We start from the raw sequence: 24368 nt of genomic DNA on the forward strand, positions 1-24368 counted from the left end.
GGAGCAAGAGCCCGGGCCTCGGATCCATCGACTTTGCCCATCCCTTCTCTTTTGGCTCAAGGCGCAAAAGCTAGAAAAATTCTCTAGGCGCCTCTGCGCCAGAAGAACCCCCAACTCTTTTTCCTCACCGTAGGTAGTCAGGCTTCTGGCTGAACCCTCTGAAGATTGTCAAATTTCGGCTGAAAGATGGACCCTTGTGGCGCCGCTATCCCGTCGACGGGGGCACTGAAAAAAGCCCTTCTCTTTCATCCTTCTCCGCTGAAGATAGGCACTTGGATCAAGACATCTTAGCTCGCCCTGACGAACTCGACTAAGCGCTTACAAAAAAGTGACTACTTGCTGTAAACGTTCCTTTAGATATTCTCAGCTGTAAGACGAAAAAGCCCCTCAATTTTGCACTTTCAGCTCCTTCTTTTCTGTCATGACTGATTCAAGACATCCCCTGATCGCTTGTTACTCAATGATGTAAGTGGCAGACAAATTGAATGTCACCAAAACATTCCGCGCCGCCGCAGGTTGACACCACCCATCTTGAATCATGTCTGGTAGGTCGGCCAAAAATGCCACCGATCGCCGATGACAGCGGAATTTTGACCGGTCAACACCAAAGAATGAACATAGACGACAGGACGAATAAACAAACGCAATGGTGTCTATTTAAAAATGTATAGTATTATGTATGTTTATAGGACAATCCGTTCATTCGTCTAATCCTAAGAGAAAGGATCCTGTTCTATCCTCTATCATGACCTCCGTCCGCACCCTCCTGCGGCACCCTGTATCCATGCCAGCTGGGAACCCTCACCAGCAGCCCGTCTTTTCTCCCATCATCAATCCTAAATCCTCATTCATCATGCCCTGGGATGCTAGGTCGCTTCCCACTTGGATGGTATGGTTTCCTTATGCACATGTCTTCAAAAATCACAAAACGCGTTCAATGTTGGATTGCTCACGTAGTTGCTTCCATCCCCCGGAACAAAAACGGTCGCCATTTACAGAGCCCGAGGCCTTAGCGGCTGTGGCTGGGCAGGTCCTTGGTGCCGTTGGCCTGGGGAGGAGTGAACACAAAGTTCTGGGTGAGGCGTCGCTCGGTGTTCTGGCGGCTGTTGACAAAGTCGGGGTAGTTGAGGGTCAGCTCGACAGCGCCGCTGTGGATGGCATCGACGGCCTCCACACCGAGCATGAACGAGTGGTCCTGGTTGCCGACCTCGTATCGCCAGCTGCCGAATCGGCCACGGGAGAGGATGTCCATGCTCTCGAGCTTGGGGAGAAGCTGCTTGAGCACGCCCTCACGCTCCAGGGTGGGGGTGGGGTAACCGTGGTCGAAAGCGCGGTGGTAGGTAGAGACGATCTCGTCCTCGGGGTTGATCATCTCAGTGTTGATGAGACCCTGAATGCTCTCCTTGAGGAGGTTCTCAACATCGACAGGCTTCATGGTGGACTGGGAAACCTCCAGCATGATGGACCAGTAAGGACCCTCCTTAGCCTCGTCAGACTCGGCAGGCTCGCCGTTGGCGAGGTAGAGAGTGGGAAGCTTGGCATCGGCCTGCGGCTGGTTGTAGGGGGAGTAGTTGGAGAAGATGGTGGCACGGTAGAAGGGGCAGTTGTCCTCGGGAAGTACAGCCAGCACTTGTCACCGATGCGCTCAGGGCGCTCGCCTCGGATACCAACACCGACGACGTGGGTGGTGGAGTAGTAGAGACCCTTGGTGAGGCTGATGAGCTCCTCATCGCCAATCTTCTCGGCGAGGTGGTCAACAGCCATGGTGTTGACGAGCTTGTTGTAGCCAATGGTGCTACCGTCGGCGAAGTGAACGATCTTGCTCTTGGCATCGACCTTGGTGACCTCACCGCTCTTGCCGAAGCGCTTCTTCTCCTGAGGGATAGTCTCAGCAACGGCGGTCCAGATACCACCGGTACCGTCGCGGGCAGGGAATCGGAAGGTAGCGTTGGGACCCCAGTTGCCAGCGACCTTGCCCAGGATGACGTTCTTGGTGACGAGCTTGGCGTCAGGAGCAGCGACACGCTCACCGAGCCACTGGCATTGCATCTGAGGGTTTTGTTAGCTTCGGGGGTCCCAGGCGATCTGCGGCGATAGGTTCTGCTGGCTTACCTTGGTGGTGGGAACGGCCCAGACCTTGTAGTTGTAAGGTCGCATGAAGATGTTGGCAATACCCTCACCCATCATGCGCACAATCCACTCGTCAAAGTCCTTGGGCTTGGTGTTGGCGACACGGCACTCGAGAGCCGAGTCGATGATACCGTCAATGCACTTGACCTGGTCCTCCTTGGGGAGCATGGAGATGTTGTTCTGGAAGGGGTAGGGGACCCAGAGACCCTTGTAGCGAACGTAGGAGATGCGCTGGTGGGTGTACCAGTCATCCTCCTTGGGGAGGGCCTCGTCGATGCAGTCGTCGAAGTACTTGTAGTGGGAGAAGATGACATGGCCACCGACATCGTAGAGCTGGAGGATCCGACGGTCAGCGGTGTTTCGTGGTCGATGACGGCGCAGGTTCAACTTACGAAACCCTCGGGGGTGACATCAGTGCCGGCAAGACCACCAGCCTTGTCGGAAGAGTCGACAATCAGCCATGAAGGGCCGTTCTGTAGGTGCGGTCAGTCGAGTTGGAAGCGTGAATGTGGGAGCTGGCGGTGAGCGCATACGATGTGGTTGAGACGCTTAGCAGCACCGAGACCAGTAGGTCCCATGCCAATGACGAGGACATCAACGTTACTGTTGAAGAGCAGATATCAGCATGCTGTCTTTCGTAAAGCAATTGCTCGAGCATGCAGCTGCAAGCAATGAAGCTGGCTCAAGCAGGGGCGGGCGCAAAAGCAACTCACACGTCGGCCATGGTGGGGGATTTCGAAAAAGTTCTTGGAGTAGAAACTTTGAAGACGAGGCTGAAGGCAGACAAATGCGCAGACGCCGACAAGGAACCGAGCGACTGGGAGAAGGATGAAGCTTTACAGGACAACGGAGGAACAGCGAGAGGATCAGAGTCCCGTGGTTGCTGTAGATATTATTGATGGTGATCGCAGACCAAGGAGTGGAGGCTGGCAGAAAAGGAGACTGACCGCCGCAACCATGGGCGACTTTGGATGGCGGGGCTAAAATTATTTTGGAGCCTTCCATCCAGGGGAGGGTCAAGGGGCCCACACCACACTGGACCCCGACCCCTGGGTCTTTGGTGAGTGGAAGGGAAGTGGGTGGGTGGCTCAAGAGTTGGCACCGCTTCATTACCTAGGGACTGATGTCGAGTAATGGACGAGATGGAGATGGAGATAGTGATAGATACGCAGTATCTAGGTAGCAGATGCAGGTCTAAACGGCCTCGTGGGAACAAACCCTCTTTGCTGCGAACCCGTCACCATCTCCAACGGCTCCCTCCAAAGGGTCCAGGCCGTCCATGTCACACATCAACATGTCCCTCCATTCATCCCACCGCCGCCACCCGTTCTCTGGCGTAAGCTTGATTTCCAGCAGCAATGAGTGGAATTGGTTTGGTTCCAGGCAATAGCATGTCGATGGGCCCTCTGTTAGTGCATGAAATCTGGCCCGATGCGCTATAGATGCAACAGGCACTGTGCCGCCGTCGACGGGGATGGACGGGAAGCTTGGCTCTTTTAGTGGCTCCCGCCTTGACCTTCAGAAAGTTCAGGTTGGTTGATCCAAGCCTGCCCTGTCTTGTCTCTCCGCGAATAGATGCATCGAGACAATGTCCAATATTAGAATCCCTAGGGGACTCAATCTGATGCTGCCCTCTCCCGTACGTTAATTTACCTGACGCACCTCCTCCCTGTCCAATGAACCAGAGAGCAAACAATCAGCTTGCCATCCATCGCTGATCTGCTCACTCATCCTTATCACGCAGCCCTGGAAACAATGATCCCAAGAGCCAAACAGAAGACGGGTAGCTCGATAGCCGCCGCTTTCTCTCAAGATCCACTGGCACCAAGGCTCGCCGCAATTTCCTAAGATGAGATGTAATTCCACATTTGGCAGGGCAGGGCTAGAGCTGCAGCTTTCCATGGCAAGATGCTGTGAACGTGGCCTTAACAGCACGCTCACCAACGTAATTCGCTGGCCAATCCATGTCGCGCCCACTCCCAATCGCCTCTCTGTCACATTGTCCAATTTGGCTGCCAGAAGTTCCCCATGCTCATCGTCTTAGCCGAGAGCGCTCGTGTCACCGTCTCATCTTGGTTTGAGGTTGGGGCATTGCCCGTCATGGCAAACACCTCGTATCAGTCATTCAGACGACTCCGCCGCCGCCTTTTTCGTACCCGAACACTCCGTGTCCTCCCTCGCACCAGATTTCTCGCGGCGGACAACGGCCGGCACATGTCTGTCTAGGTAGCTAGCTGCTTACAATCAGCCTCAACTTGCCTCTCCTGCACCAAGAGCAATACAACGCCAGGTCAGGTCAGGGGTAACACGTTGGATGGATGGATGGATGGATGGGTGGGGGGAGGCTGGAAGGAGGGAGATATGCCCTACAGCAGCAAGTCAACTCAGCCTCCTTCAACATTGTCCAATAGTCTTGGACGAGCGAGTCGCTGCCTCCGTCCAGCGCCACTCGGTTCGTTCAATATCGCCATCTACGACCGAGATAGACGAGAGCTACATGATGACGAGGGAGAATTGTAATCTTAACTCAGACCAAACCCCTTGTTCGCCCATATGGCGGGATATTCATTCACTCATTGCACATTGTACGTGGCCGGCCGCCTGCTACTTCTGCCTTTGGCTCTCTTCTCCGTTGTCGAGCGATGATCACGGCTTTTGCTCCCGCGACATCGGCTCATGGAACCCACCTTGAAACAGACACGGGAGACAACGGGCAAAGCAACGAGGTTTGAGCACACGCAGGAAGCGTCGTCACCACCGTCCAACGAGCGTCATCAGACCCAGATATATCAACGGGTCAACATGCTCATCGTCCCGAGGCACCCAGGCCCACTGGGATGTTTGGGGCCTCTAACGGAGAGCGGATGCTTCAGGTCTGAAACCGAAGAGCAGATCAGCAACGGGATCGTCCTACCGCTAGTCTGGCCAACATGAAAGCCGCATGTGGCTGACAAGACTCGCAGTGGACGCCAGCCTTGGTTCAGCCTTGAGCCTCTGAACCACAACTATCTAATACTTGGTCCTCGGGTTGACGGGAGGATGACTGCTGATGTTTCAGGAGGGATTCGATACTCTCTTCCTTGCAGACCGCGCGGCAGATGAACGCCAGAGAATGAATGTCACTTGGCATCTAGTGTACCTTCAGCTGTCTTCTAGCCGGGGGGACGCAGGGAGAGGCCCCCCCAGCCCAGCTTGACAGAAACCCCCTTTTATTGAGATGTACCGGTACATGTCGGTTGGTCTCCACGGATATACATGACATCTTCGTGATGTTTAATGGGTCCCGGAGAGGCCCCGTCTCTGTGCTTAACTGAAAGCCAAGTCCAGAGGAGAGATGGAGAGTGCATGGATGGCTCTGGTTTGTGGAGATGTGGACAATGCTTGCCAAGAGCAAGCCAGAACACGATCTTGTTTATCTTTCAATGCCAAGACTTTGATAGTTATGTAGTTGTGAGCTTGTGAGATGGTGAATGCTGGACGGGAAAGAGAGATCTACTGGGTTGAAGTATAAGGAAGCTCTTTCGGACGCATTTCGCAATAGGCAAATGACAATGTTGATCTGGGTTATACCAGCAACTTGGATAATCACGAAACCTTTCGCCCGAAATCATCAAGACATTCCCCAGTCAATAGCCTCTTGGCTTGTCCGTCGGGACACCTCCATGCCAACGGGTAGAGGCTCAAGAATGCAACGCGCCTCGCTACGTTTTGACGCGAGAAATGGAGACGGGACGGGGCGCGATGGCGCTTGTCATCGGGCCTTGGGTGGTGGGCGGGCATTGAGAGGCCATCGCGGGAATGCAGCAGGAAGCCTTGGCGTGTGGTGCGTCTTCCGACCCAGGAACTGAATAGATAGATGGCTTGCTTGTCTCTGCCAGAAACGGGTTCACCAGAAAAAAGCCTTTTCCTTTCCCGATCGCACGCCACTGGCTGCTGCTGTTTGCATGATCGCATCTAGATCTCCCGCCATCTACGACAGCTGAAAGGGCTAAGGTTCCTGAGATCTAGTATCTGTCTCCCTGAAAGGCTGACGGAGCCGGCGCGGGGCGGCCAAGAGATCATGACACGCCAGACCAGGGACCAGAGTACGAATATGCAGGTGGTGAATGACAAAGGGGTTAGAAAGGATGGAAACTCTCCCTATCTGGAGTGTCAGATAGAATCATGGTTGCACCGTTGGTCATGATCCTCAAGCACGGGATACGGCTCTCACTCTCACTCTCAGGGGCGCAGTTGTTTCTCCATCCATGACCGAGGCCACCTAATCAACCACCTGCATTCCATCCTCGTCCAGCCCGTCATCCCAGGACTCAGGGATACCATAGCCGTACGGAGGGGAGGGTACAGTCAGCGCACGGTGTCAAGCTAGACCGGCTCTGCTTATCTGACGATCTCCGAACGTGGGCGGATTGATTCGCCAGTGGAGGAGGGCAATGGCTCCAGCCGGGAAAAGGTTCGCAGCGGTTGCACCCCTGAATAGCATCAGTCAGAAATGTATACGGTACTTCCAACCACGAATCGCCTCCCGTCAAAGTCCCTGGATCTTCAACCCCTGAACACGCGTTCAGGCGAGCTTCGTGTTCGCTGGGGGTCCGGTGGTATTGGTACCTGCTCTCCACTGCCAACACGAAATTCTAGTGTCCAATTGTTCGTGTTTAAAACTGGGTTACGCTGGGTGTTGGCTCGTCCCAGTCTTGTCTAGCACCCGTATCCATACCCAGAAGTAGCCTGGAAATAACCAAGCCCAGAGCCACTGGCGTGCGTGAGAGGCCAATTTCCAGAGCAGAAAAAAAACCCTTTTTTTGGTTTTATTTTATTAATTGCCGCGCCTCACCCTGGACTGTCCACTGACAGACCCGACCTGAACACCCACCCCTCCCCGAACCTACTAAGATACCTGGCCTATCCCTTTCTTTTCTTTTACCCTCCCGTCTCCTCGCCCACTCCCTCCTCGCTTCTCTCCCTCCTCTTCTTCTTCTTCCAGAACCAGGGACGATTTTCTTGTCTTGCTCTCTTGTTTCTCTTCAGTCCTTCTCTTGCCCCTTGCCAGCCCCCTCAAAGTCAAGCTTTTTGTGCTCGCAAGCCGCCTTTTTTCGTTTCTTTCTTCGAGACCTTGTCTCTCAGGGCCCCGCCAATTGCATAACAGGCACCCCTCGCCTTTCCCAATTCGATCCCGTTGCAGGACTCGGCTGTCCGTCCGCTCGTTTGCGCGTCCCCCTAAAATCTGTCTTCAAGGGCCTCTTATCAACAACTTCGCCGTTTCCATCAACCGGTCTCAACCAGCTCAACTCTAGATCTTCGCATCTCTAGAAAGCACTCACAATGTCGGCTGACGAAAAGATCCGCGTCTCTGGCGAGACGCCTCGCTCCGCCACTCCCGTTCTTCCCACTGTCAACCCCAGCCTCGAGAAGCAGTCTGCTCGCGCCTCGATTCACCCTACCTTCTACGTTGTGTTAGTTCTTCTCTTGGATCGATCCTCAGGACGCGCGACTTGCTAACCAGATGATGCAGTGCCTGGATTGGTTTCAGTTCTTCAGTCATTCTGTTCAACAAATGGCTTCTCGACACCCTCAACTTCCGTACGCTCCTCGAATCGTCCCTCGATCTGTCCCTTAGCTGACATGCGAAACTCCAGGCTACCCCGTCATCCTCACCACCTACCACTTGACCTTTGCGACCGTCGTCACCCAGATCCTCGCCCGATGGACTCACTTCCTTGATGGCCGAAAGACCGTCAAGATGACGCCTCGCGTCTACATGCGCGCTGTCGTCCCCATTGGCGTCTTCTTCAGTTTGAGTCTGATCTGCGGAAACCTGACATATCTCTACCTCTCGGTTGCTTTCATCCAGATGCTCAAGGCCACAACTCCTGTTGCTGTTCTCATCTCTGGCTGGGTCCTCGGCGTTTCCGCCCCCAACCTGAAGCAGTTCCTCAACGTCTCGGCCATTGTTGTCGGTGTCATCATTGCGTCCTTCGGCGAAATCCACTTCGTGACCATTGGTGTTTTGTACCAGATTGGTGGTATCATCTTTGAGGCTCTCCGACTCACCATGGTCCAGCGCCTGCTGAGCTCCGCTGATTTCAAGATGGACCCCCTGGTCTCTCTGTACTACTTCGCTCCCATCTGCGTTGTCATGAACGGTGCTGTTGCCCTGGTTTGGGAGATTCCCAAGTGCTCCATGGCTGAGGTCTACAACGTCGGTCTCTTCACCTTCTTCCTGAACGGTCTCTGCGCCTTCATGCTGAACGTGTCTGTCGTCTTCCTGGTATGTTTTGCGAATCCAACTAGATCGAATCCCACTAACCCCCTCCACAGATTGGCAAGACCTCCGCCGTCGTCCTGACCCTCTGCGGTGTCCTCAAGGATATTCTGCTCGTTGCCGCCTCCATGATGATCTGGGGTACCCAGGTTACTGGTCTTCAGTTCTTCGGTTACTCCATTGCTCTGGGTGGCATGGTCTACTACAAGCTCGGCTACGAGCAGATCAAGGCTCACGTCGCTGATGCCAACCGACAGTGGGCCGAGTTTGGTGCTCGCAAGCCCATCCTCCGCAAGCTCACCATCATCGTCTTCACCGGCTTCGTCATCTTCGCCCTGTTCGGAGGTCTTGCCCCTGGCTACACCCCCGAGTATGACCCCACCAGGCTGGCTAACGAGGTGACGAACCGTTTCGGAATGAACGAGGCCCAACGGTCTTAGAATGTTGTAATGCACGGTGCCAATGGGACTCGCAACCCTCAAGAAATGTTGCGCCGAGGCGTTTACTTTACGGGGCGAACGGCGATCTAAGGAACCCCTTTTTTTCTCTCTTATTATTTCCTTACGTTTCTCCCCCCTTTTTTTAACACCACGAACCGAGCATGATCGCGTACATAGTCACGTTGACTGGTCGGGCCTTTCTGCTGATTGGAAACTTTTTGACATATTCTGTTTGACTTGAGGGCTGGGGAGGTATTATGAAGTGTAAAGCCATAGAGCTGGGCGCAGAGCGCGAGGTCGCGGTCGCGAGCATGAACCGCATCACGAAAGGTCTAATTGACATGTAACTTTAGACGGCGTTTGGCCATAGACATGTAGAAATGAAATGGGCAACAAAAAATCAAGTCTTATAATAATTCTGTCTCTTGTTCCTGTATGTTGTGTGTTGCGTTGCGTTGCGTTGCGTTTGTTGTGTTGCACAAAGTGAATTTTGACGGTGAATTTTTTTGCTTCATTTCTTTTATTGGACTACCTCGCCGACATTGACCGTCAAGCAAAGTCGCCGGGGCCTATTTGCATTTGCCATGACCATGACCTCTTGGGATAGATAACACCAGCACAGCAACTCCCCACCGATGTCCTTTCAGTCGGGGCCAACACGTCCGTCCGATTCGCGTTGTATTTTGACGCTACAGTCACGCCGCAAAGAGAGATCTGATTTTTAAGAAACTTGATATTGAGCCCATAAAAACCGGGGTTCCTTAATGCCAATCGATGCTCTTTACATCCCGCCAACTCCCTAACCGTGATGGAGAAACGATCTTTTTAAAACTCTGTAGACGTTGTTAGCCTGGGTCCTGTGGGTATGTCCTTGCCCTATTCCACCCCACAGCAGAGACAGCAGTCCTGATGGGGGAGAGAGACAGCAGCAAAACGTACTGAGAGGGGTGAAGAACCATCGGTTCTTGCCGCTGGTGTATCGCTCCTCGAGAACCTTCTTGACAGTCTTCTTGGCGTCCTCGCGCTGGGAAACCTCCTTGAAGGTGTCGTTGGAGATGGAGCCCTTGAGGCCCTCAAGCTCCAGGGTGTAGCGGGTGGGCATCAAGTGGTTGTAGTTGATGACCTTGATGAAGGGCTTGATCTTGTTTCGCTTCTCCTGGCGGGTCTTGGACATGCGGCGGGTGATCTTGGAGGGGTAGCGCTCAATGCCGGCAACCAGGGCGTGGCCGAAAGGGTGAGGCTTGTTGCCGTTGTCAACGGGCTGGATGATGACAACCTGTTGAAGTGATTCGAGTCAGCAATCCGATCTTTTAACAATGATGAACCAAATGACAGCATTCAGCACGTCGCTGTTCTCCTGCTCTGCGCCTCCTCGCCGCCCACCACACACACGGCAACTTTTTTCCCCCTAGCCCTATGTTCATCGGATGGCGCAAAAAACTCGAGAGGATAGCAGCGAGCAACGTCGCGGGCGTCGTACCTTCTTGCCGGCGTATCTGCCGCGGGTGATGATGGCGACTCGGCCGACCTTGAGGAACTTCATCTTGTCCGGTGGGTAGTCGGATTGTGCTGGTATGAAGTTAGTTGGGCGTCGTGAACCGTGATCGGAATTTGGGAGTAAAATTGTCGGGTTTGTGGGTTTGGATAATTTGGGGCAAGCGAGTGTGCCAAGTCACATGACATACTAGGACCGCTAAGCCCGCCCCGATTGTGGCCCGTGCACGCTCAAGGGACCGTCTTCCGTTCCGTGACCCATCGGCATCTTCCAGAACGAAAGGCTCCATAGCAAAGAGAAATATAATCAACCTCAACTCTACGGCCTCTCCGAGTTTCCTCAACAGAAATTGAGTCAATATGCCTGCTGCGCCGACTTACATCATCTCCCGCGTGGCGGATCCCATCTTTGGGGTCCTGATTGGCCTTTCAGCGGCTGTAACAAGAATCAACCGCGAGGAAAAGGACAAGGGCCGAACTACTGAACAGACAATTGAGGCTGCACGACGGTAATTATACGATTAAACTGTTGGCTTCTAGATGGAAACTGATTCAATCTCATCTAGACGAATTGGCTTCCCTTCCAAGTCCTCCTAATTCAACGCTGCCATGTCTTGTCTCATCTCATGGTCAACTCTGGTCCGATATCTTGATGGCTTTTATTCACCGGGTATCCTACTCTAAACTAATTCCATTTTCAACTCTTAAAATCACCAAAAGACGGGCCGTATTCCTTCTTCATCGCTTCTCGAACAATCTGTCCGCACAGCTTTGCTGTTGGGTTGACACTGACGGCCAGACCCTTGGCAATCTGGTTCCCATATCGGCCACCAAGTGCAAGGTCTCGAGACGCAGCCTCTTCAAAGTCCAGCTTCTCCCATTTGGATTCCCGGAGGTCTTGGTCAACATCCAATGAGCGATGCAGCAACAGCTTTGCCGTCTTGAGGTACACAGCTGCTCTTTGAGTGTGTGCCATTGAGAGCGTACGTGCGGCCTGAGGCGAGATTGGAGTGGTTGGTGAAGATGGAGACAGAAGCGCAATAGACGTTTCCATGTCATTCAAGGCTGTGGCAACAACCTTTCTCTTTTCAGTCGTATCGGGGTTCTCAATCAAGGGCATTGTGTTGTCCGAGGTCTCTGAGAGGAGGATGGCGTCTCCGTAGAGCCGTCTGATGATCTGTACTCGGTTGTTCCTGGCACTGGCATAGTTCGGGTGCTCCGAGATCATGCCCTCGATGGCTGAAAGGCACTCTCGGTAGCCATTGACGGCGGCATCCCTGCCCTGATCGAGGCCAAGGTCCCTGAGCTGGACCTCGAGCTTCTGAATTGAGCGGATGATCTCACGCTCTTTCTCGACCACCCGTTCATACACGCCGGCGTCTGTGATATTGGGATCGCGGGGCAGTGAGGAGTCAAGAACGATGCCGGCATAAGGGTTTGACTCGGGGTCCTTGATCTTCTCAAGGACATTGATGTCGTGCTTGCTCAAAGATACGCAAGTCATTGTGAAGGTTGAGATTGGTGGCGACTTGGAGGAAGAGGAAGAGAGAAAGAGTAGGACGTCGAAAGTATTCAACAAGACAGAGACCCCGTTCTCGACGTTTTGTCTCTGGCAAGCCTCTTTTCTGGAATGTTCGCAAAGCCGGTATGATACAAGACAACGGCAGCAAGTGCTTCGAAGGACGGGCAGGCATTCCAGATATCTATCACGGTCGACGTTGGCCGAGTGGATAAGCCACCCACCTCTATCAGCAAGGAACCTCTCGGCTCTAGCGGGGGAGGCGATCTACGCAGGCGCCAACACTCCGCATTTCTCAGATTACCAGGGTCCTTCTGCCGAGCAGTTGCTGACAGTTCCGCAGTGCTCGATAGGGTGCGCCGGCGAACGACAAGTGGTTACGCTCCGGAAAGTCGCCCGTGGCGGCGTCGATTGGCGGATCACGGCCAACGTCGGCTTGGGGCGGTTGGCGGCGCCGCGGGAGTCTCGGCCGGGAGCTTTCCGCAGGGCGATGCCTCGCAACCTTCAACAACTACGTTCGGCACTACCGCACATCAGCTTGGTCAATTGGGGGAGAATTGACGTCTTGGAGGCCATAGCTTGCCCGCCGATGATATCAGTTGGACCGTCGTCTGACGCGGAATCCCCGCTCGTGACCCCGGCCCTGCCACGGCGGCTCGCCCAGGGTTGAGTTGACGGAATCGCTTTCTTATGCCGTCGATACCATTGGACCTCACGGCGATGTTACCTGCCTCTAGGGTGTTGCCGCAGGATTCTGTTGACAAGTATGTTGGCCCGCTGTTGCTTGCTTATCCTGACAAGTGACTCGGGCCGCACAATGCCTTCTACGGCGGAGCCTTTCCGGGAAAGGTGTCAAAGAAACAGGGCTTGATGCCTCATGGCAAATGTCTTAAGCCGGGGCCTGGTTGACGGTCAAACTCTTTTATATATGACCCAAGATGCCCTCCATCTTGCTGGTATCTGCAGATCTCAACACCCTCACAATCAAGCCTCCTTAGCTCTTCGAAGCCACCATCATCAAGGATATCTATCCCATCTGACTTGAACTCCAAGCCTCAAACGCCCAACCCCCTATCTTGAATTACCAATCCATCTTACATCGTCCCGTCTGTGTGTCAATGGCCCCTTCTGCTATCACCAACTCTCCTCCTCAGCGGGCTGCTCAGCCTTCGACCACTGCCACTGCTTCTGCTCTCTCCCAGGCAGACGGCCTCGCTGTCCAGCCTCCTCCCAACTTCACCGGCTATGACCACATAACCTGGTGGGTTGGCAACGCCAAGCAGGCCGCCTCGTATTACACCAGCCTGTTCGGCTTCAAGACCATCGCCTACAAGGGCCTCGAGACTGGCAGCCGGTACTTTGCCTCGTACGTCGTCGCCAACAACGATGTCCGCTTCGTCTTCACCTCGCCCCTGCGATCCGAAGCCCACTTCCCCGACGATGAGCCCATCTCCAAGTCGGACCGGAAGCTCCTCAAGGAGATGTACGCCCACCTCGAGCGCCACGGCGATGCTGTGAAGGATGTTGCCTTTGAGGTCGACAACGTCGAGGGTGTATACTACAAGGCCGTCGAGGAGGGCGCCATTGCCGTCCAGGACCCCTTGGTTACCAAGGATAAGGAGCACGGCTCCGTCTCTACCGCCGTCATCTGCACATATGGCGATACCACTCACACTCTGATCTCCCGCCAGAACTATACCGGACCCTTCCTCCCCGGTTTCCGCGCAGTCAACAAGAAGACCGCCTCCGTCTCCATGCCAGAAGTCCCCCTGGCTCGCATCGACCACTGCGTCGGCAACCAGTCCTGGAACGAGATGGTCTCGGCCTGCGCCTTCTACGAGCAGTGCCTGTCCTTCCACCGCTTCTGGTCCGTGGACGACTCGCAGATCTGCACCGAGTTCTCGGCCCTGAGCTCCATCGTCATGGCTTCTCCCAACAACGTGGTCAAGATGCCCATCAACGAGCCTGCCCCCGGCAAGAAGAAGTCCCAGATTGAGGAGTACGTCATCTTCAACTCTGGCCCTGGCGTCCAGCACATCGCCCTCCTCACCCCGGACATCATCACCTCCGTGTCTGCCCTCCGCGCCCGCGGCGTCGAGTTCATCGACGTTCCCTCGACATACTACACCGCCATGCGCCAGCGCCTCAAGACCGAGCGCCGCAACTGGGAGCTCAAGGAGGAGTTTGAGACTCTCGAGCGCCTCAACATCCTCATCGACTACGACGAGGGCGGCTACCTCCTCCAGCTCTTCACCAAGCCCCTGATGGACCGCCCCACCGTCTTCATCGAGATTATCCAGCGCAACGACTTTGACGGCTTCGGCGCTGGCAACTTCAAGAGCTTGTTCGAGGCCATTGAGCGTGAGCAGGCTGAGCGCGGCAACCTGTAGATGATGCCGTGATTTTGTTTTCTGCAACATACCACACACACGCAAGCGCTGCGGTTATGTGACTATCTGTTTTGTTCTTGTTGAGGCATCTTCCCATAGCATTTGTGCGAGAGACTATTGGAGGATGATACAGACGAGGAAGCCCAAAAATGAGACGAGGTTACGATTTCATGGTCATCTATTAACGCTTAGTCTGGCTATGCGAGCTGACCTGGGACTGAAGGGCATCGCGCCCCTATATCATGGTCCAATAAATAAATAAAATAAAAATTGTTACAAAAATGCTTTGACCCATTGATGCGCCTCTCCGTCCCCTTTACCTTTGATTTGAGGCCGTTTTGATATGATATGATGATGCTCATCCATGATAAGCTATTGTTACAAGAAAATCAACAGCTTGCTAAACCTCTGCTTTCCCGGGTATACCGTCGTCCAGTCCCCCCTATTCTTCCATCCCGAATTCTATGTCATGACTACATCGCCGTTGGTGTGCGCCGTACCGTTCGGCTCAGCCGATACGGGACCATCCGTCTTTTGGACTATGCTCTGGCAGCCCGGGCAGTTGTGGATGACCTCGTGGGCAAACACGTCGCAGTCGATGCAAAAGTGCTGCCGGCACACCTCACACGCGTAGCGGCCGCTCTCGCTGACGCCCTTTGCCGGTCTGGGTCCCGCGTCCTCCTTGGGCTTATCAGGGGCCTTTGTCTTTGGCGGTTCAGGAAATGGCGCCTGGCAGGAGAAGCAGGCTGCGGAGCGGGCGGCGTCAGCCCAGGGAACCTCGACCCAGTTCCGTAGAGGGAACAAGTGGTGGTAAGAGCGGGCAAGATGGGTGGAAAGGATCAAGGTGAGCCCGCAGGCAGGACACTCGGCGGGGAGGCGACAGACACGGGTGGAGCAGCGTGTACAGAGGTAGCCCTCGCGGAAGGGCCGGTTATGACAGGCGCAGTAGCTGGCATCGCCACCGGCCACGAGTGTACGGGACGGGAAGCCCATCATGAGTAAGCTTGCCGTGCTCTGCTCAGCGGTCCGGGTGACGGGGGGCGTGGTGGCGGCGAGGAAGAGCTCACGGAAATGCACCTCGTCCATAGCCACATTATACTGCGACTCGTCGCCGGCATTTGTCCTAGAGCAGAGGTCGGCGCAGATGGCCACCTGCGCTGAAAGTCCGACGATGGACACGCGTATCCGGTCCGTAATGAGGTTGCCGACCGTCTCGTGAATGTCGCCCGGGTCGCTCGATAGCAGGGCGCCGTAGATGATAAGCACCTCTCGAGTGCCATGTGATGGCGCGTGGCTTTCCAGAAGATGTCAGCTTAAATGACCGGCAACAGAGTGACTGTATCGGGTGCCAACTCACAATAAAGCTCCCCGGCACATCTCGAGAGCATTCTGCAGACTCGGGTTGCCCTGGGGGTCCTGGTCCTCCAAGCCTTTCAACCGCTCCAGGTGCTCAGCCGGGTTCCCTCCAACATCGCTAATCCTCACCGCAACACCGTCGCGCATGCCGATGATCCCAAGCTGAGATATAGGGTTCTGCTCAAAGAACTCGCGGACAAAGGCGGCGGCGTACCTCAGCGTGAGGCGGTACCGCGTAGGCAGCAGGTCCTTTTCCGCCATGGCGAACGACATGTCGAGCACGAGCACCAGGTGCCGGATGATGCCTCTCTGTAGCGGTGTCGTGTCGCGGAGCAGGCGCTTGCGCTTCTCGGCCTCGAGGGCCGTCAGGCTCAGCAACCCGTCCTGGTCCTCCTCGGGGAGGTTCGTCTCCCAGGTGCGCTTCGATTTTTCCCAGGCCCGGGTCGCGTTACGATCCTTCTTATGCGGTCGTGAAGACTTCCCCCGGCGCCTTTAGGGTCGTCGTCGGTGACGCGGTGGTCCATAATGTCGTCGTCCGACATGTCGTCGGCGACGTACTCGCCATCGGAGTCAGCCATTGTGGCGGTTTGGATCGCTCGAGGTTCGTCGAGGGCGAGGACAGAGTGCGGTTACGTGAAGAGCCGTTTTTCGTAGCAAGTGTGAGGAGGGCGAGTTTGAAGCAATAGCAAGATGGACGACAAAAGAAATTTGATGAGGTGGGTGAAGCCTAGAGGTGACGAAATAAAGCGAACGAGGCTGTGATTCAGATTCGCAGCCTTGTCAAGGCCCACTTACCAAGATTTTTAAGGTTGAGGAAAGGGCCAATCATGCCATAGCAATGGAAATCAAGCTTGTGCTAACATCCATGTGATCGAAGAGAGAGGCCTGCTAACATGTGCCGATTTCACCATGTCCAGAGTTTACCAGTGCAGAGAAACCAGCCAGTCTTTGCAATTCGTTTGTTGTATTAATCGAATCTGTATTCGATCTTATGCATTAGTCGCTCATCAGGGTATAACTACGCAGTCGAATCTATACTAAACCACCACTATATACAGGCCAGGCTAGCGGGTCACCGTCACCAGCCCAGACCCGCAAGACTCAATCCAGCAAGCACTTCCGTCAATAAATCCCGTCGGCAAGGCTCGAAAAGAATATGTCCTCTCCTCTTCAATAGAGAGTCGTATGCAAGGTGCCCCTGGCTTAGATACCCAATCGCTGTCGCATGGCCGTATCGTATCGCTTCCTGGGCACGGCAGAGACCCAGAACACCAAAAAGAATGCCGACTCGCTGTGCTCCATCAAAAATCATTCCCATCAACATGTGTACGTCGTTCGACCGTGAGCAGAGTCGTCGAGTAAAAATGAGAGACATTGAAACCAAGATATTTTACGCCGCCACCGTGAAACGCCGCTCCAAACAGACCGATGTGTCGTCGCCTTTGATCTAAGGATAGGTGCTGGTGACGGGCATTGGCCAATCATCTTCGGTGATGCTAGACCAGAAGATCCATATCATGACGACAGAGAGCAGCGTGAATAGTGTCTGGAAAAGAGATCCGTCGATCTTGCCGCTAGTGCCGTCGCAGATGTATTTGCTGATGGCATAGTTGAAGACCTGACCGATGGCGAAGAGCAGGGCCGCTCCCACAAGGTAGAGCAAGGGTCGAAGCTCGCGAAGGATTCGGATGACAAGAATAGCTTCCAGGACAAAGTACGCAACGAGGCAGACCAGGGGGAAGAGCTGGTAGAGGACGTAGATGGCGATGTTCCTGTTGGGGCTGTTATAGCTGGAGTCCCAAAAGCCTGTCCACGATAGGCCAGTGTCGAGGGCGATATACCCGCTACCAATGAGCAACGCGGCAGCTGAGACAACGAAGAGGATGACGGAAATCGGAGTTCCATCGTCGATGATCTGGTAGCCAACAACAGCGTTAAGGAACAAGATCCAGGTTGTGGCAGTAATCATGCCAATGTGAACAGCAGAGAAAACCTAAGAGGGTCAGCGCATTGTATCAGAATCCGCGACCAGCAAGCATACAATCCGGGCAGTCTTGTTCAGTGGGAACTCGCCAACTGAGAAGATCTCGCATATACTGATGATGATGTAGCCGATCAGGAATAGTTGCATTTCCCTGTGTACGGGTTAGCGCAGGTAACGTAGAAATAGCTTGTTAGAGCATACCTTCGACCAACAGCTGCTCGCTTCCTTTCTGAGCGAAGCACCAGAAAGCTGGCCGCAGCGATGGCGATGGCGGCAAGCAAAATCGATCCCAGGTTTCCAAGGTGCCTATTCCCACTCAAGGGAATGCCCTTAAGCTCGCAACCTCCCCAGCTCGGGTCATTCTGGTCGTGGGTAGGGTTGGATAGAAGCTGTGAGATCAGTTAGTCAGGGCCCATTGTTTCGTCTCCACATGACGACGGCTTGTCGCTATGGTGGTGAACCTACATTGCAGACCGGGAGAGTCGAGTCTCTGCAAAAATCCTGTCGCACACGATATCAGAAGTTGCACATGTAAAAGTCGCGACGGCAGAGGCGTACATTGAAGTTGCCAAATTTGGTAGACCCCATTGTGACTGCGGATGCGTAGCTCCTTGATCAAGGGGGTGCATCCAAGGGCAATCACAACGGGAGCGATGGAGGAGAAGCGGTCGTCGTTGGAGTCGGCCCACCGAGGAATGACGACAATCGACAAAGGAAATTCGATGCGAAGTCGATCGTGCGCTTTTTTCTTTGATTTGCGGTTTCGTATTCAAAGGGCGATGTTGTGAAATCGAGGTTTTTTCCACAGTCGGGAGTATCGAGGTTGTTGGTGTCGGTCGTTGCTAGGACAAGGCCGGTGGCTGGTGCGGGAAAGAGGCTTAATTTCGCTGGTCAACCTCCACGGTCCAAAAATCGATTGCGCGCTTCGAGCGGGATTTCGCGTCGGAAATGGATATCGATTGATGATGATGAAAAGAGTAGAATTCTTCGGTTCTCGTTTCGTTCAGTGTGGATTGGATGGTCGTGATGACGAGCGGTTGCTGTGGTGGTCGCGCTTGCTGCGAACGGGCAGGGCAGGATAACCGGCCAAGCTGATCTACAGAGTCTGTCTGCTAACGTAGCGAGAAAGCTGATTACCCTTTGCGCAACGCGAGAGGAGGCGGCAGGAGCCAATATAACAGCCGCCCACCAGCGGAGCTCTAGCAGGATTTAGCGGTCTCAGCGGTCCAGAATGCCCAGAACAGAGCATGGGTGGCAGGCCGAAGCAGGGTTTCCTTGGATGGAAAGTTTGGGTGTCTGCCCAGGTGTGTGTGAGCTGGGCACCTTCATGAGTGGTCCCACGAGCAAGGCCAGGGAGCCCTGGAACCTTGGAAACCCTGGCCCCCTACGACGCAGGAACTGGGGGCGCTTGGTGGCCGCTGACTGGCCGTCGCACGGCTGAGATGGCGGGCCAGCCAGCCGACCTGAGCACTAGGGGCTTGGGTGCTCGTCATTGGCCTGACCGAGTCAAATTGCGACGGGCCACGCCTGATGAAGCCAGGGCAGTGAGATTGCTTGTTGCAGGCATGAGACAAGCCTCTTTTTGTCTTGCGTTGTGCTGGGCTGGGCCAGGAACAGACAGACCTTCCCACCTGTTCACGCGCACGATTCTGCAATAGGGAGAGGTTGGAGAGGTGAGAGATGGAGTCATGTTGGGAAGATATGGGCACAGAATTGACAGTATGGATACAACAAGGCTATGAGCCCTTTCGAGATTCGTGGGCTTGAGATGGACATGTTTATGCTTGCTCCTCCATGCCCAGTCATATCCAACCCTTCCATTCTAAACGTCTGCACAACAACATGGACCAACCCATCACCGTCACATCCCGCCAGTCACGGGCCTTTCCAGAAGGGCTGAAGCGCGCTGCAGGTCACAATGTAGGCGATATTGGCGTGTTTATGCACGACAATCGGCCAGCCATGGATGGTGAGGCCAAGGACAAACAAATAAGGGCATTGCTTGCTTCCGTCATGCCGCCGGCTCTTGTTTGCATCTGCAATCTTGCATTCTGCATCTCCTGCCGCCTGCTGTGCCTGGCTTGGGCCCCTTCCTCATCTTCAACGATCGGGGTGGGCTTTTTAAGTGCTGACGATGATTTGCTCATCTTCGAGTCAAAAGTCTGATGCCGTCGCCAAGATGGAGCGCGAAGGGGGTTGGCGGCGGGTCGCGGCGTAGCCGTTTCGTTTCACGCTTCCTCTTGAGGCCTAGAGCAAATTACCTTCTTGTGGCCTTTGTCTTGGCAGGTCACTCTGTGGTTGAGGCATGCTGTTGTCTCCCGAGTCAATAAAGCTGCCTCCCTTGGTCTCTCCATTGACATTGGATTGCATGATAACCTCATCAATTACGTGCCATCCCTCCCTTTGTTTCAATAGTTACCTGATTAATCACCATCTGATGTTTCCTCCCAGCATCCGAGGTGATCAATAATTAAACACAATGGCATCCATCCGTAATAAGCCACACGCCCACTTGCTTCCGCTCCCGATGGGCTCCAGCTCCCTTGAGGTGCCCACGCCGGCTTATTGCTCCAACATGGAAGGTCCCCAGCCCTTGACAGCCATCTGCACGACGGGATGAAGCCTTGCCTTCTGCTAGTGATGACACCAACTTGGAATCCGATGTAACAATAAAGCGAAGCAGGTTTTCCATCCCGACAGCCATTTCGAGAAGACTGTGCTGTGCCACTCATTGTCAAGCCATCAATGTGAGCTCCCGCCATTGGATACGGGCTTTGTGATCGCCCTCACCAGCCACGTCGCTCAAGGCCCACCTTCTATTCTCGTCACTCTCTTGGTGAAAGTTCGACGTCAAATCCCCAGGTTTTGCATCAGCATGCAGAAGAACATGTCGTCGTGGACAAACCTCTGGGGTCTCTCTCGCCGATCTCGAGTGACAAGCAGGCACTGCCTCGTTTCAGAGTCTAGATGGATCTGCTTCATCGTCTGTCGGCTGCCATGATTTTTTAGCCTCATGTCTGCCAAGCTGACGTGACCTTGCAGTTTGTGCTTCAGAATTCAATGTCCGGTTTCAGACGTGGCATCCAAGAACGTCGACCATGACGATTCTGCAGACCAGGATGGGGACTGAGGTGATCACAGCTTGTGGCTAAGCAGGAATGCCAGCATCGCACGACGGCTTGTGGCTGTACATATCTACCGCACTTCTTGTCGGTGAGAGATCATGGTTGCTACCCTCCTACTGCATCTCCGACTTTGTTGGTCACTTCTGGCCGTGACACGTGTAGGTGTGGCGACAATTGTGCGGCTATTGCTGGGTGCCATGAGCTGTTCTGCCAGTTCAGTTCTCAACCGGATGGGGGCCGTCACTATCCGGATGTCTTCTATTCCGTAGTTAGTTAGGATGGCTGGGTTTTGTGCTCTGCCTCGATGTCATCCCTGGGCTTCTGCGGTGAACTGCTCAAGCGAAGTCTGCCCAGCTGGTGTGAGACGGTTATGTCTCACAGAGTGAAACACAACCAATGATAGATGAAGTGGCGTTCCTTTTCCCCTGGCATGGAAGTTGGGGGTTCTGCAAGATGGGAAATCAATCACATTGGGAAAATATACCAGTGTTTTCTCCATTCTCAATCTCGAGGGTTTCGACTTGTGGTATAGGGTAGCCTACTCTCCGACCGCGACATTTTCCAACATGACCTCGCTGACAAAAATGACACAAGCTGTGATTTCTGACTCGTGTAAGTGGCAGGCTATAGCCAGTTGTATTCTGGCTAGTCATTTGTGTGAGGAAGAAGGAGTTTTCTATCCCTGTTGTAGTTACAAAAGCTACGACTCCCACTTAATATTAAACAGATATCACGCATGCGCCAGACACTAAGACACATTTCAACACACGGAACAATAGGGAATCCAAGCGACTGGGCTCCGAGAATAGAGATCAAATGCCGAAAGAGAACTTTAAGCTGATACATGTGGGAAAAACAATAAATTGGCAATGGTTTCGCTCAGATCATGCCACCCCAGCCGTAATGACAAGTCAACGTTTAACATCCCCAGATTTCACAAATCGTGCTAGGCCAAGTAAACTTGCGAGTGCGTAGCAAATTAAGAAGAAATCATGTCCAAGAAAACCATTCGAAAGGACGTTTCCGTGTTGCCGTGTTCCGTGTTAATGAACCGGGTGACAGGGTACTATATCGCCCCGAACCTGTGCTCTCACAACGGGGTTGAGTAGAACGTCTACTATTTAACAGGCCAGAGATAAACTGACCATCAAGGGCATTTACCATGCTTAAACGGGGTAACACACGAATATGCCACGGAATATACACAAGTCGCGCAGCATTAGCGAAGCAAGTCGGAAGACTTCACCTGTTGTGGCATCAGCCACCCTCAAACGGGAGCACGACGATGAAGCGACACCCGGAACCAGCGCCGAAGAACGCATAAGGAAAACGCTGATTTAAAAGGCAAGTCTGTTGTTCAACACCAAATCCTACTTTCCACAGAGAGAAGCCCGAATCATGCATCATTTGGAAGTCAGTGGACATATCTTCAAGGGACTTGCTGCCTCCTCACTAGACAACCCATGACCAGCTACAAAGAGACCAATGAGGAGATAGGATTAAATATCTGGCAAGGAAGGCCCATGACGGGTTAGATGCCATATGAATACTGCTCAGTGAAATGCCCACAACTTTGGCCATCACCTAGGAATGGAGTCTCTTGTCGAAAGATACTAACACGGGTCTCACAAATAGAGAGGCAACTGGCTCTTTTGACAACTTATCTAGCAACTTGATGAGAAGAAAGAAACACAACATCTCACGAGAAGTTATCCCGAGAGGGGAGGCATATATCATGGCATCGAGAGTTACCATAGCGGCCCGTATTTACACAGTCTGGGGGAAATATGTTAGAGAATGCCCGCGACTAGGAAGTAACATGGGCATTCTAGCACAAAGACTTGCTAAGGGAACGTCGTATTGATTACACACTGTCACATTGCTAGTGCTACTGTTGAAGAAGCAGCCTATCGATGGCCCTGCTGTAACATTCTGAATGAAAAGCAACTTTGCAAAGCACAACTCCAGAGAACTACTCATGCCGCAACTAGCTAGACGTATGCCAGAGCCTCAGAGATAGGGGAAACAAGGCAGTCAAGGACTCAGGAATCCCACACCAAGATCCTCTGCGCGTCAAGGACCTGTCATTGAGCCCAGTGATGCCATACATGTAGCTTGTCGAGACGATTGGACAGTCCAGCGATTGCGCGAGGAGATAACCGAGATAACTCACCATGAACGTCCGAGAACTTGTTTTCCAGCAATGGTCAACACCAGATCGGCATCATGAACTTCCAAACCCAACCCTGACGCACTAGTTCTCATAGCGGGCCCACCAGTAACGACCGGGGAGCGATAACGATTCTTGCTTGCACAGTATGAATAGCATCACGGCGTGAGCTTCAACTACACTCTATGTATAACCGCTGGCGGCGAGGAAAAGATCTGCTTTTATCCGGCTCAAGTCATGTCGCTTAAAGCGGTATCAAGACCCGAAAACCAACACCGACCTGACCTCCCTCAATCCCGCACGTGTCCCGCTCCGTCAAGAACTCCCCGGACCGTCAAGAGCCCGCAGTGACGTAGCCGGGACCCACCGCAGAGTCAACAGGACCCGCCGAAGCCGGTGATCTCGGGGCGGCGATAGGCGGAGGAGCCAGAGTCGACAGTGACCCTGAGGAGAGCATTCGCGCCTGTGTGAGTGGAACGTGAGCAGGTTGACCTCCTGTTGGGTCTCGGCCTCCGGGTGGCCGTGGATTGCGCGCCTCCGTTCGTCTTTCTGGATCCTCTCTGTGCCGTAGCGCATCTCGGGGGTGGAGCTCTGGGGGTACTTGGTGAGTACTTGTGCGTGGGACGAGGTTGGTTTATTTGGTGGAGGACATGTTTATTTCGCAAGTTTGTTTCGTGGAGAAGTGCATGGACGGCTCGATTTGATTATGGTTGATGTTCTCAAATGCTATATAGCCCTGTTGAAGGATGCCATTTGCAACTTCGTATTCAGCGTCGAATCTACACGAGGCATTCGCATGGATCCTTCAACGTAGCATGTCCGATGTGATACAACCAACTGCCTCGTCTTTCGACGCAAGAACACGAGACCGACGCGTTCCAACCTCGTGGGCTTCGAGACCCTTTCATCCTGGCAGTCTGAACCTCACGTTCAAAAGGAAATACATAATCCCTGCATATTCCCAGGTCACGCTTCAGTGACGACTGAATGGGCAACAAGCCTCGTGACTGGCTGTGCATACACAGCCTCCGCGGGGATTCAATGTCAGATCGGGTTCTGGTCTTGGTGAGTGGGATAGAACGTTATTGATCCGTGAATGTCCAGTACTATGTCATTCTGTTACTGTATGTGCCGTCGAGTGTCGGTTTAGCATGCGGCTGGAGATAAGCATGATGGAGGAGGCAAACACAGCCTTTGACACTGCTTACACTTGATACGGGGCAAATACTGCGTAGTTAACAACCGTTGGAAAGTCTGCAATACCATCAACTGTTATCATGGCTACAATTGAGTAAGCTGACGAGGCGGCTCGTTCAGCTCGAGGCGGCCTATGTAGGTCCCCCTGGTTAACGCACCCCACACTCATGATACTGAAGCTTGCCCCAGGCGCCCACTGTAAAGCGTATGGTGTCGCGCCCGCCCGCCCGCTCGAGGCTCGTGAACGTGGAGCTAGGGGGGCTTCTTATCGATATTGACCCAAAAATTCCATGTGAAATGG

At 53.7% G+C, this 24368-nt stretch overlaps 7 protein-coding genes across 7 annotated transcripts; 2 read left to right on the plus strand and 5 right to left on the minus strand.

Annotated features, from left to right (window-relative positions):
* Window positions 1-1009: 1009 nt before the first annotated feature.
* MRS44_002709 (uncharacterized protein) lies at window positions 1010-2854 on the minus strand (the record flags this gene model as incomplete). The annotated part of the gene is made up of 6 exons (XM_065622930.1): window positions 1010-1546; window positions 1591-2049; window positions 2113-2463; window positions 2523-2603; window positions 2664-2733; window positions 2844-2854. The coding sequence occupies 6 exons, from the start codon at window positions 2852-2854 to the stop codon at window positions 1010-1012; spliced, it is 1509 nt and encodes a 502-aa protein (XP_065479002.1).
* Window positions 2855-7452: 4598 nt separating this feature from the next.
* Window positions 7453-8832, plus strand: MRS44_002710 (uncharacterized protein; the record flags this gene model as incomplete). The annotated part of the gene is made up of 4 exons (XM_046268156.2): window positions 7453-7583; window positions 7643-7710; window positions 7767-8398; window positions 8449-8832. 4 exons carry the CDS (start codon window positions 7453-7455, stop codon window positions 8830-8832), a joined length of 1215 nt encoding a protein of 404 aa, XP_046136819.1.
* Window positions 8833-9657: 825 nt separating this feature from the next.
* On the minus strand, window positions 9658-10375 carry MRS44_002711 (60S ribosomal protein eL27; the record flags this gene model as incomplete). The annotated part of the gene is made up of 3 exons (XM_046268158.2): window positions 9658-9665; window positions 9772-10108; window positions 10313-10375. The coding sequence occupies 3 exons, from the start codon at window positions 10373-10375 to the stop codon at window positions 9658-9660; spliced, it is 408 nt and encodes a 135-aa protein (XP_046136820.1).
* A 648-nt stretch (window positions 10376-11023) lies between these two features.
* On the minus strand, window positions 11024-11830 carry MRS44_002712 (uncharacterized protein; the record flags this gene model as incomplete). The annotated part of the gene is made up of 1 exon (XM_046268157.2): window positions 11024-11830. One exon carries the CDS (start codon window positions 11828-11830, stop codon window positions 11024-11026), a length of 807 nt encoding a protein of 268 aa, XP_046136821.1.
* A 1133-nt stretch (window positions 11831-12963) lies between these two features.
* On the plus strand, window positions 12964-14235 carry MRS44_002713 (uncharacterized protein; the record flags this gene model as incomplete). The annotated part of the gene is made up of 1 exon (XM_046275205.2): window positions 12964-14235. One exon carries the CDS (start codon window positions 12964-12966, stop codon window positions 14233-14235), a length of 1272 nt encoding a protein of 423 aa, XP_046136822.1.
* Window positions 14236-14697: 462 nt separating this feature from the next.
* MRS44_002714 (uncharacterized protein) lies at window positions 14698-16169 on the minus strand (the record flags this gene model as incomplete). Its single annotated transcript, XM_065622931.1, has 3 exons — window positions 14698-15529; window positions 15593-16081; window positions 16150-16169. The coding sequence occupies 3 exons, from the start codon at window positions 16167-16169 to the stop codon at window positions 14698-14700; spliced, it is 1341 nt and encodes a 446-aa protein (XP_065479003.1).
* Window positions 16170-17038: 869 nt separating this feature from the next.
* On the minus strand, window positions 17039-18163 carry MRS44_002715 (uncharacterized protein; the record flags this gene model as incomplete). The annotated part of the gene is made up of 4 exons (XM_065622932.1): window positions 17039-17584; window positions 17633-17726; window positions 17777-17964; window positions 18134-18163. 4 exons carry the CDS (start codon window positions 18161-18163, stop codon window positions 17039-17041), a joined length of 858 nt encoding a protein of 285 aa, XP_065479004.1.
* Between the last annotated feature and the right edge of the window lie 6205 nt (window positions 18164-24368).

The sequence above is a fragment of the Fusarium solani genome (genome assembly GCF_023522795.1).
Source record: "Fusarium solani strain SB1 chromosome Unknown bctg00000001, whole genome shotgun sequence".
Classification (NCBI taxonomy): domain Eukaryota; kingdom Fungi; phylum Ascomycota; class Sordariomycetes; order Hypocreales; family Nectriaceae; genus Fusarium; species Fusarium solani.